Here is a 12,419-nt window from a genome sequence, read left to right on the forward strand (position 1 = left end):
TTCCAGGTGGACAAAGCCCTCAGCTATACCAGGTCTCTTTGACAGGTGCAAACAGCCCTTATACTCTGTACACAGACAAAGGGGAGCTTTCAGACTAATGCCCTCTGCCAGCATAGTTTCAGATACTGCTTCTAGTAGTATTGAAACTAAAATATGTTAGAGCTTCATTACACAAGCAGTATTACAACACAAGTGAAAAAAAAAACACAACCCAAACCTGTATAGCTCTACAACTCCTTCTTCATAGGCATCTGAAATGACACATTGCACTAGACAGCTTCTAAAGAAGCAATACTGACTGCTGTTTCACTCATCCCACTTATTCCATATCCCCCTCACAGTCAACGTCAGTAGCAACTTCAGATACGAAGTCACTAAAAAACTGCTTTCAGGATAAATTTAGCGAGACTCCATGCTGCTGTTCTTCTCTATGACTTGATAAAAAATTATCTAATCAAGCTTCAAAGGCGCAAGATATTTGCTTGTGTTTAGAAAGCACGCTGACTCGAATGCTCAAGATGTACTGTTCTTTGTGCTAAATTCCAACACTCTCTTGAATGGGGTGTATGTCCTCACCGGCCTTGCACTTTCAGGAGATCTTCTGTTCTCAGTACTTGTACTGTTAAGGAGACAAGAAAAAGCTTACACAGTTAATGTCAGAGTATCAGACAGCTGCGCTGGAAATGCCACAGCAATGAACTTGTGCCTTGTTACTGATACTGACTAAAATTTAACTATTCCGTGTATTTGATATGTTCCATATTTCTTTTCTATAATGCCACAAAGAATATTTGATGAAAACCATGGCAGATACTGACGACTTTACATGCAGGCATCTGCTGGAGCTCATACTGGAATGTCCAGCACTACAGCTACTAGGACTAAGGATCCTGCAACAATAAAGACAGAAGTATTACATTTAAGAACGCGATTAATTTGTGAAGAGTAATTCCATAAATACGAACCGCATAGAGGTACATTTCTGCATAGAGACAGATCTCAAAAATAGGAAAAATATCAGATAAATAGGGGCTGTGGTTACATACAGAGGAACCCCAGAAAGGACAACAAAGACAGCTTTCTGTTGGCACCCTGAGTGGAAAAAAGCTTTTTAAGGTTTCAAAACTCATGCCATTAAAATATGCTCTAGGCTGAACGCTGAAATGAGTGTCTTTTTAAATTGGGAAGGAAATCTTAGTTTGTCTTGCAGCTTGCTGATTTCATATGCTAATTTACATTCCTCAACCTAAATGATTCCATTTACAGGGCAGTTAAGATGAACAGGTTTACTTGTTGGTAGTAAAACTAACATGCAATGGTCCTCCTTACCTTTCAGTTTTGCCCTTCCCTGTGGTGACTTGTTGGGGGGGTAGATTCAAGTGCAACTCCATAGCCTCGCTCCCAGGGCTCAGTGCAACCCTGTTGCAGTGTTCAGGGCAGAGAAAGGGGAGGAGGAGAAGGGGAGGCACGATTCCTGGATCTTTACAAAGCCAGGGAACAGAGCTACTGGCCAGCACAGATCAGAGACAACCATTCCAGTGCAAGAGTGGTAATGTTACCGTGCTGTTTACTTGGCAGTCGTCACCGAGGGCTGATATCTCCAGAAGCTGCTCCAGCCCTGAACTGTTACCATTGGTGTTACCAGCCCTTTAAAAGGGTCTGGGGATGCATCTCCCAAAACACAAAGAATAAAGCATGCATGAGGCCAGCATTAACCAGCCCCCAGGTAGCGCTGTCCACTGTCTTCTACTGCACTGCCAGCAGAGACTTGTTGCCAATATTACCCATATTTCACAAAGTCACATCTCTTGACTTCTAGCTTTTCTCCCTGCTTAAATCATGTTACTGTAAATAAGCACTCCCCAAGGGTTTGCAATACATTTGCATCTTTAAAAACCAAACAACTCTGCTCCAAAAGCCACTGAAGTACATCACACCTAGTACATGTGCTCTTTTAAACACTAGCAAAATTCTGCAAAACTCCACAGTCAGTCTATTAGCACAACGGTTTACTAACACAGCACCAATGAAGGACATTATGAAGAAGTTTCCTGTGAAGAAGCAGAAACAGTAAATACCTGTATGGAAGATCACATCCTACACCAGTATCTCTGGTTTCTATATTGCTCTTTGGTTGGTTTTCCATTAAGTAGTCCAATTTATCTTGCAGTTCTTTATTCTGGAAAACAGTATTTGTCATCACAAGTTTATTTTATTTAAGTTTTAGGGACTTAGTAGAGCTGGACTGATGGTTGGACATAAAGGTCTTTTCCAATCGAAACCATTCTGTGATTCTAAATTATGTTAATTAAAAAAAGAAATAAAATTGCACTTTGGTTTATCCCTGTAAGAGATAATGTAAAAGTATTTATTGAAAAAATAAAGGAATTCTTGCTTCTGGGGAGGAAAAAAATTAAACCAACAGTTTTATTCAGAAGCTTCTGTTTTAAGTAATTTATAATACTGTTATAAAATTGTATTTTAAGAAACTTAGCATGAATATTGAGACTTCATATTACATACATTCCCCATGTGATTGGTGTCATGAGTTTGACTTCCATACTGAAGAACAGCGAATACATACAGTAAATATGCATGCAGATAACATCAGGTGGCACCAGTTCAAATTTTACTTGGTTTCATAAAATAATCACAATGATACAAACTTAAAAGGTAATGCCTTACCTCACATTCTAAGAAAGATATTTTTTCTAAAAGCTGAACTATAAATAATTCCTTTTCTTTTACTTTCTTCCTTAGCATTTCAATCTATGAAGAAAAAGAAAACAAAGACATTTAGTTTAGCGGAGGTGGGAAGAGGAGGAAAAAGACCTAGATACCACAGGAGGAAAACATGTTTAATTTCATTGTTCAGCAACAATTCAATTCCTATACGTATTCACAAGCTGCTTTAATCCATGGGTTAGCTCTCATCCTATACAGTTAGGATAGTTTACGTGAAGATGATATGCTTACACTAACATGGCTTTTAAAAATTCGTACTCTTTCTAGAAAGAGAACAGGAACTCAACATGGTCATGTCAAAAAAAGCAAACTAGGGAAAACTCCATCTTAGATTCAAAGGCTTTTGCTCTACTCAGTTTTAACTACACCCAAAAATATGTTGCACAATTGCTAGTTTCCTGAAGGTCCTCTTTGTTCAGTTATTTCCTGCCATACCAGGCTCCTCGAAAAAAAGTGCATTTTCATTTTATATCTAGGGAATGGAAAGAAGTCATTTACATATGTTCATGAATATTAAAGTAAAGTTAGCTGCACCAGAAGCACTGCATCTTAATACTGTACTGTACAGAACAGAAGACAATCTTGCTTATATTCTGGGATTTCTGCTGGTCATAGAGCCATAAAACAAGAACTTTTGCATTAAATCTTTCCCTGCCACCAGCACAAGCAGGTATGACCCAGGTTTCATACCAGTCCCTTGCTGCTGGCCCCAAGCTGTTCTGATTGTGTGGAAATGGCTTTTTAAAGCTCCTAAAGCCACAGTTTTCCCTTTTCATTCTTCTGAACCCTTTGCTTAAAGTGAGACTTACTGTGTGAGGCTCATGCTGTTACCAGTAATAGTCTAAGAGACCTGTTGATTGGCACAGAGGTCAGTTCCTTTCACCTGACCGCATCCAGAAGACAATAGCATCTTGTGCGAACAAACTGAATTTTCTTCTTGGACCAAAGGAAAAGTCACTTGTTATTCTCTTTCAACCCCTGCTGACTACACCTACTAAAATAGCATCTAATAGAAAGAGCAAAGCGGAACAACAGCTAAATAACGACTTCAGTTGTTGTAACTTCCCCAGAAGGCAGTACAGGTTATTACTCAGACAGCTGTAGTCACTCACTACTCGCTACGTTACAAGCACGGAAGACAAGGTGCTTCCTAGATCTGTAGTTACAGTCGACTTCAGATGCAGAAAGCAGTGTTGAAATACTTCTAAGGAGAACCATCAGAAGTGCACCGAAAGATCACTTTGAGGGAGAAAAGGGATTCTGTTTCATGTTTGCGTGCCAGTAGGAACTGGGAACTCCCAAGATGGGTTTCCCACTCAGTTCTGTGCTCATGCAAGTCTTGTCCTACAGCAACAGCAATGCAAGCTGGTAGCATTGGATGCTCTTCTTGCTCTCAGTGTTAAATGGTGTCAGGTCAGTAATTTTTCCAACTAAGTTTCAATCCACCTTTCTTGAACAAGCCATTTCAGGTCAGACAACACGGAAGTCAAAAACCCTGTTTTCCCCCTTTTAAGTCCATGGGAATGCATCTCTCAGCTGAGGTGCTGCAACATCACTAGCTAAACCCCTCTCCCTGCTCCATGCCAGCTCCTTAACTACACAGAGCCCAACCAACAACTGCTTTACCAAACAGTGCATTATCCAAGGCAATTGTCTCCACAATTCATTAAATTGAAGATATAAAAAGTTTCTGATCTAAAGCCTGAAAGGAGAATCAGAAGTAAACCAAGCTAGTAAATGGATGGTCCACATGACAGATGGAATGCCGGAGTCTGCCGTGCACTCCTTTCAGTAAAGTCTCTATTAGTGTACTCATAAAAAAGTGCACTGCTTAAAGGCTATGACAGATGAGGAAAGAAAGATACTCAAAGTGCCGTTACAGCACTAGAAAAGTGTGTGTCCCACACATTCCTTCACATTTTTGGGCAATACACCAACAGTGAAAACAAACCAACTCTGATCTGTGCCTATAGCTTTTTTATCAGAAGAAAACGATAAAAATACCTATGCATAATAATAAAAAATATGTTATTTTCTATAAGACTTCATATTAAGTGAGGTGGATTTATTTTGTCAGGTTATAGATGGGCTGTGAGCTTTACCGATTTTAAGGAAAAAAGTAAGAAGTATTTGTCAGTTAAAAATTTACTGGACTTCTACTGAAGTGAATTCATTTTGTAGAACAGCCAAACTGAAATCAAGGAAAGCCCAGAATGCACTCATTTTTCCTGGCCGTCAGCGTGTTACCTTGAGGGGCAAGAAAGACCATTTCTAAAATACCTGGGTCAAATTTTCCATGCACTCTCACCAGTCACTTTTTAACTCTGTACCTTATAATCAGTTTTGTGAAAGAACATTATCAGACCTCTCCAAAACCACCAGTGTAACATTTTTCAGGATGTCTGGAAACAATGAGGAGTAAAATAATCATATCCTGCTAAAAGACAGTGATAAAATACTCAAAGGTGCAATAATCAAAACAACAGTAGTGCTATCACCCTCCCAAAAATTCACCAGTAGGTATTATAAAACATTTCAACCAAAATGTACAGAACTATGAAAAAAATGAAGCAAAACAAATGCTTAAATTAAGGAAAAAGAGGAAAAGTTATAAAACCAACTCAACTTTGATACAGTCTCCATGACCTTTATTTATCACATCTCATTGACACAGCGATCAGTTATTGGAAAAGCTAAAATTTAAACTCCTGTAGTAAGTGTTTTCAGCTGAACAGTTACAAAATACAAGTGTCATCATCATCCATCTTTCTCAAAATCAGGTGCTTCTTTTTTTTTCCTTTGAAGTACATGTAAAAAATGATCCTCGCCATGTAAAGCTATTATCATTTCAGCTTTCATCTCACAGAAAGTACTACAAAGCTTGCAGCATTTTTGGAAAATCATAGAATATATTTTGATCTTCGTATTTAATGACCACTTTGTTTAGTAGTATGACTAAATTAAGTGAGCTGTATCTTTGCTGGTTCAATAGCTTTGGTCCTGCCAAGAAATTCCACTGCAAGAAAAGATAAACTCTTCTTTTAGGACTTTCAAGTGGGTTTTCTCTATTAATATTCTGTTCTCCTACTATCATACAAGGAAATAATTTTAACATCAGCAATCAGTCCAACACAAAGATGACTGAAGCCAAACACAGCTATGTGATCGGGGGGGGTTGCACTGACAGATATCCATTCTTGTTATTGAAGATAATACACCTCATCAGCTGCCTATTCTGGTTTTGACATCAAACACAAAATATCTCTGTTTCCAAATCAAATTCTCTATTTTCCAAAAGCAGGACCAAACTCTTGTGTATCACAGCCACTTACATTAAGTTACATTCACTCTATGGTACAAAGGCTCCAAGACATGAAATAACTGTAACAGTAACCATTATGTTTACCAGTGTTAGGTACAAATAGATTTAATGCAAGTTAAAATTAAACTTATATTTGCTTATTCTTCACATTTGCTACAGAGACACAAGCTCCCAAAGGATGCTTTTGAGTTATTTTGACTAGAATAGTCCGAAGGCAAAAAGGAGCATGGACACCTTAAAATCTATCAGAGAATACGAAGAGGAAGACCTTGACAAACAGCTTCCTCCCCTTCCCAAACACAAGCCTGAATTCCAAAAGACATTTTGTAATTTGGCAGGAATGTTCCTGCTTTTACGTTGGTTATTTTTTTCCATGAGAATCCTGTAAGAACTGGCAGACTGAACCATACACAACAGTACTCCCTGCCTCATTTTAACGTATTTACCTAGTACCAGCTAGAACCCATCAAACCAATCTACTTTGTCCCTCTGAAGAATTATGCCAGAATTTTAAAATACACCTTCTCTTCTACAGTATGGAGAAGAGACAATGTGGTACTGTATCATCACCCACACAAACTCCTAGTCTAGCAGTAAAATAGAATGGAATTAGTAGACTGTGTAGATTACACATATGATGAGGCCGTGAACTGGGTAATTTGTATAAAACCTTTTGGTGGATCTTTAGAACATTATGAACTCAAAGACACAGTCACACAGAGCAAATACATTCCAGGAGAAATAAATTCAGCAGTCGCTAAAATGAGAGGCTGCTTCAGTGCCAGGAAAAATGGCCTGTAGCCCCTGCTCCCCAGATGCAGCAGAGCTGCCCTTTGAGGCCACTGCAGAAGGAAAGCAAGGCCCGAATGTAGCAGGGCACCCGTATTACTTCATGCAGGCTTGCTGCACCTCCAGACACATGGCCAACTAGTTGTCTCAGCAGCTACTGCAGTCCAAGGGCTGGAACAGCTTCCAAGGTATGACACACCTTGAAACCTACCCACAGGTCTGACACAGATGAGACATCCCACCAGAGTAGCTTACTGCAAAAACATTTATTTACTGAATAAGGACTTGAGTACACATCTTCTTATGTCATTAGCACCACGAGTGAGCATACCCTTGAGGGGATATGTCACAGGAAACCAGGAAAAACAGGAATAACTTTAGTGAATTATATTAATATATTACTCTATTACATGAAATGCAACCTTAATTCAATACATTTATATAAGCCACACTGCACAAAGTAGAAGTGATTGCTTCCTTTGAGAGAGGAATGTAACAATAACACTGAATCATAATGCTGATACTGGGTAAAGGCACTTCAAAAATAAAACTCATGCCTTGCTACTTAATGTCATTTTGATTTTTGCATAAAAATGTCAGGTACAGCAAACTGAAATAAAATTATAACACCTACAGCACCATAAACCTGTATTGCACAAACCCCAGTCTTCATAGTGTCTTTGTTTCAAGGAGCTGAATAAGGCAAGGGAACAACTAGCAGGTGAGAGAGCAATAGGTTTTGATTTTTGGTTGACTATAAGGTAAGGAGAAGGAGAGGAGAAGCAAGGTAAGTCAAACACAATACCGAACTGAGGGCCCAAGTGGTGACCAGAATAGTCTTGGGTCAGAAACAAATCAGTGCAAGCCAAAGACTCACAACTTCTATGGACTGACTCTTGGATCTGAGTCACTTCTGGATGACTCCAGGACAAAATTATCACCAAGATGTTCTTACATTTCCTTTACTCAATGCCCAGGGCCTATAATCCACGTCATCCTTGCTGTGTCTGCAGACTTTAGCATTCCAGCTCACTGCCAACTCAGCAACTTGCTCCCAAATCTGGCTTTTGCACAGCTACCCTCTCAGATTTCTCCATCATTTTGTACAAAAGCACTATTCAGGTACATCCTTCAGCCTCTCCTCCTCCAACCTTCTCTAAAAGTGCCCAGACAGACTTTCTCCAGCAATTGCATCTTAACCTGACTTGCACTGTTAGACTGACTAGCCATTCTTTTCCCTCCACATTTCTACCAGTATTTCTATAACCTTCATGTCCACATTAAGCAGTCAAACAAAACTGACAACCTACTTAGCAATATCATTTTACATTAACAACCCACTCATTACTTTCAAAACAGTTCTAACAGCAAAAGTGTGAGTTTAGCAACCCTAGGCCATACCATCACCCTTTTTCCTATCACATCATTCTCTGTCACCTACCCTGCCCCACTGTATTCATTACTCCTGCTTTCCCTTCTCCTGTTGGGAGACATCCGACTGTTCCAAAAGCGGGAAGGGAATAGCTACCAAGGCCCAAGGTGCAGTTGTAATTTATCTGATCTGCCAGTGAGTCTTGGGCCATCCCAGGGGCTGGGGAGCATTCTCCTCAGTGCTGTAACAGCTAGGAGAGATGAACTCCCTGGCTCAGTCACTGGTATGCTGCTCAGGAGCTCTGTGCCTGGTGACAGGCCAACGCAGCGGGGTGCACGTGAGCTCAGCCCTTCAGCCACCCCACTTCAATCCCTGCCATCGTGGCAGGACCCACAAAGTTCCCTGCAGATTGTGTTGGGTGTGCAGCTCAGGATTAATATGGCCACAGCACTTCTTTTCAAGGTCTCTCCTTCTTGATTCAGTCCTATTGCTGTTACCACTTCTATGCTTTTGCCTCCTTCAGAAACCTTCAGGTCATTTCTCCCAAAGTCGCTCAGCTACGGGACAGTCACCTTATCTTGTAGCAACACCCAGAAAAATCAGTTCTTCTTGTCCATCCCACCAGTGAAGATCGGTTTCTTTCTCACTTCTACATCGTATAGAGTCTCCTCAAATACCAAACAAAATGGTCATGCTACTTGAATGGACTGTGTAAATACTTTCTAGGAAGAGCTGCACGTACGAGTATCTCTTGCTCCACCAGGCAACTAAACTTTGCTTCAGTAAGGTGGAAAGTTAGATGTACGAGTCCACAGCATTAAATTGATCTCGTGGACAGAACACCCCAGAACAGTCAAGAGAAGAATCGTGAGACTTAAAAGTCTCTAATGAAATGCTGGATACGTGAGTAGTGATGTTAAAAGGGAAGTCAACAGAATTACAAAGCAAAGCAGAAGGAAAAATCTTCTTAAGTGAAAATTAAAGTTGTGTCAAATGTAGAGCCTTTATAAAGTCTGAAATAGTCTGAATATTTTATTCTGTGTACTTGGGCTCGGTTCTGTAGGCTTGAAAAAAACAGTCATCCATTGGATTGGAACAGATCCAGCTGTTAGGTAACCTCAAGGCAACATTTACCACTCAATATTATCATCCATTTTATCATCCATTAGTTTTAAATATTTATTAGAACATTACAGTTAATATATTTAAATATTATATATTATTCAAGTACTGTGTATTTTCCTTATTCATCGACCATTAATGCACTGGGCATCTGTAACACTGATCCAGGCATGAACAAACTGGTCATAAAGATGTCTAAACACAGGACAAACATACTATATGATGCAAAACAGGACAGACGAGACATTGCAACATCAACCTGAACTCTCAGAGGTAATTTCTGTACAAGGAGAACAGGATTTTACTCAGTCCAATATTTCACTGGACCTTAAGTGGTATTTATCAGAGGCTAGACAAATGTTTTGAAATTTTTTCAGGGAACATGATGCAGTAAATAGGAATGATCACCTTCACCTTTTAATCCTCCTGAAACTACTTGAGTAACTCCTCAACGCTTTTTGTATTTTAAAATGGTATTGTATTTAAACTAACAACTGCTTGCTTTAAGTTAATGCACCAACTTAAGAGACCTTCTTAAACTAACAAGCTGTATGAACACATTACACCAGTCTTTGCCAAGGCAGGCCCACAGGGCCGAAATGTCCTAATGAGTTATAAACATCGGCACATTGTCTAACAGTTCAACCCACCTTATTAAGGGCTACCTTAGTAATATGCAAGTTTTCTAATTAATGACTTGGCCAGGTAATTCCCAGCTGAAAGAGCTGATGCTATGCATGTATAAACACTCTCACCAAACACCAGCAGTGATTCTACTGCTGCCAATAGATAAGCAATGTACTGCATTGCTCAAGTCCACTGAGGCATGCCAAACACTTGAATTGAAGGGGGTGGTGAGTTATTTATGTTCTGCCATTTATCTTCTTCCTCCAAGCTCCCAAGGTAGGTTTATCTTTCTACATTTGTTGGTGTAGTTTTGTTTTTACTGTAGGCACTATGCAATGCAGATTTTTTAAATAAAAATTTGGCATCTGTCTGTGGCTGGCAATTCCATCTTCTTATCCTCTGTCTTCTGTGTGGCTTCTTCTACTTGACCTAAAATTGAAACTGTGCTTCCGTATTAAAATTCAGATATTTCACTATATATCTGGAGTTGGAATATCTTGATACAGAAGTTTCCAGCTGGTTATTAAGTCTTTGGCGGAAAAATGTCTTCTTTGTTCCCCATCTGTGCAGTACAAAGTATCTTCTGTATTTGGGATGACATTTGCTCATAAGCACTTTATCCTTTCATGCAAGTATCTTCCACAACAGAACAGGATACAGCATCTCCCTGGTGTTTGGTCACCATTTATTATCCAACGAATCTGAGACTAAAGCTGGAGAACAGCTCATGGGCCATGACCTAGAGACAGTTCAATTCAGTAGTTAGGGGAATTTCATGTGAAATCTGAGTTCTTTAGATCATTTCTTGGCATGGACTCAAATATCCTTTGCTCTTCTCAGTCCCTTTCAGAACAGCTCCCTGTATCTGCATCAACCCACTCACCTTGCTTACAAAATGTAAATGCTTATTTCCTTCCCTCTCCTGCTTCTCAACAATGAAGCAGTATTACAAATAAAATAAGCATATTGTGCCATGAAACTGCAGTCCATTTCAACGTGAATTGCACAAATCTCAAAACTAAAGCTCTTTTCAATCTCTCCAGGTTTGAAATTCAGATCAAGCCAGGAAATACTTTTGTTGCTGATTTAAATTTATGTTTTATGTTTCATTTGAAGACTCTTAGCTTTATCTTACACTAAACTCTCTCCCATCTCCTACACTGGCGCAGACAGGATAAACTGATTGATTGTATTGAATAGATAACTTAAAAGACAAGCTTTCACCCCTCTAACAGAAGAGCAGCAATTTCAATCCTGAAAGAAACAAAGTGGTAGCAGCTTTCCATGCCCTCCCGTAGCACCCCTGTGCCAGCATCTGCCTGCCCAATTCCATCTCTGCACTAGAAACTCCTTAGTGGAAAGGCCTGAGGTTTGCCTGCTGCCACCTTTCACGCTGTGAGCTTCCCTGCAAATTCCTCCCCTGATCGAACTGGCCTTTTCCTGAATGTCTTTGAAAGTCTCTCTGTAGTTGATTAAGTCTACCATTATTAATGTTCACTGATTTCAACACTTAGCTCTGGATGGTCCATTCCAGTCATCTTTCTCTTCTTACTCTTTTTTTGAAAGCCTGCTAAGTACAGATAGTAGGGGGTTGTAGAAAGTGTGTAGAAAGGGCTGGGTTTCTACACACTTGCCAAATGCAGGTCCTGCTCTTTCAACTGCCAGCACTTTGTGTAAAATACACTGCACTAAGCTGGGAACAAATAGATTTATTTAAACAAGTTCCACACAGGGATAAGTCTGTCAGCCTGAACTAATTTGCAGTCCTTTCGAGGAAGAACACGAGGCTTTAAGACTCTGCAGGATAACTTGGCTCTCACAGCAGAGAATCCCTACGAGGCTGCAAAATGGGTGTACATGAGATCTACCACAGAGATGTTGAAGGGCACCGACTCCAGCAAACTTCCATTTTATTTATTCCATTTGTTTTCTTCTGAAAGTTACTTTCCATGCTCCTATTTAATTTATGACTGGTCTGACTAGGTCAAGTTGAAAAAGGTTCTATTAATGCCTGAGATGGAAGGATTTCTTTTCAGAGAAAAATATCAGAAGCAAATTATTTCTTCACTAAGGAGTATAAGCACACTGAACTGCGATTGTCCTGCTCTGCCTGGACTCAGTTCCACAGGTCATCTACTGCAATCAGTACCAACAAGATGGGTCCTGTGAAAAGGAAGGCTTTAATACTCCTTCTCTCGATGGTCTCCTACATTTGGTGTTTCTCTGCCAGCATCGCCTTCTACGTGTGCCTAGGTTAGGACTGACCACAGCCTCCAAACACATTTTTAAATGCCATCAAAACAGCACTGGAGGCGTTAGAGCTTCCTACTGCATCACACAAGTCCACTATAAAGCTTTTCTTTCCCTTTCTCCTGACTGCTTGCTGTTCTTTTACAGAATGCCCTGCATCTGTCACTTGCAAATGATCCATCATCTTTCCCT

At 39.9% G+C, this 12,419-nt stretch overlaps 1 protein-coding gene across 1 annotated transcript in view; it reads right to left on the reverse strand.

Annotated features, from left to right (window-relative positions):
* Window positions 1-513: 513 nt before the first annotated feature.
* The window catches only part of LOC104537836 (myocardial zonula adherens protein-like), a gene marked incomplete at its 5' end in the record, with an annotated part of 41,119 nt that continues 29,213 nt past the window's right edge, over window positions 514-12,419 (reverse strand). Inside the window, 3 exons of the mRNA XM_010180845.1 lie at window positions 514-613; window positions 2,079-2,179; window positions 2,686-2,769. Of these exons, the coding sequence (XP_010179147.1) occupies window positions 514-613; window positions 2,079-2,179; window positions 2,686-2,769 (285 nt within the window). The remainder of the gene's footprint in view (window positions 614-2,078; window positions 2,180-2,685; window positions 2,770-12,419) is intronic.

Source organism: Mesitornis unicolor, unplaced genomic scaffold (genome assembly GCF_000695765.1).
Source record: "Mesitornis unicolor isolate BGI_N332 unplaced genomic scaffold, ASM69576v1 scaffold4093, whole genome shotgun sequence".
In the NCBI taxonomy this organism is placed as follows: Eukaryota; Metazoa; Chordata; class Aves; order Mesitornithiformes; family Mesitornithidae; genus Mesitornis; species Mesitornis unicolor.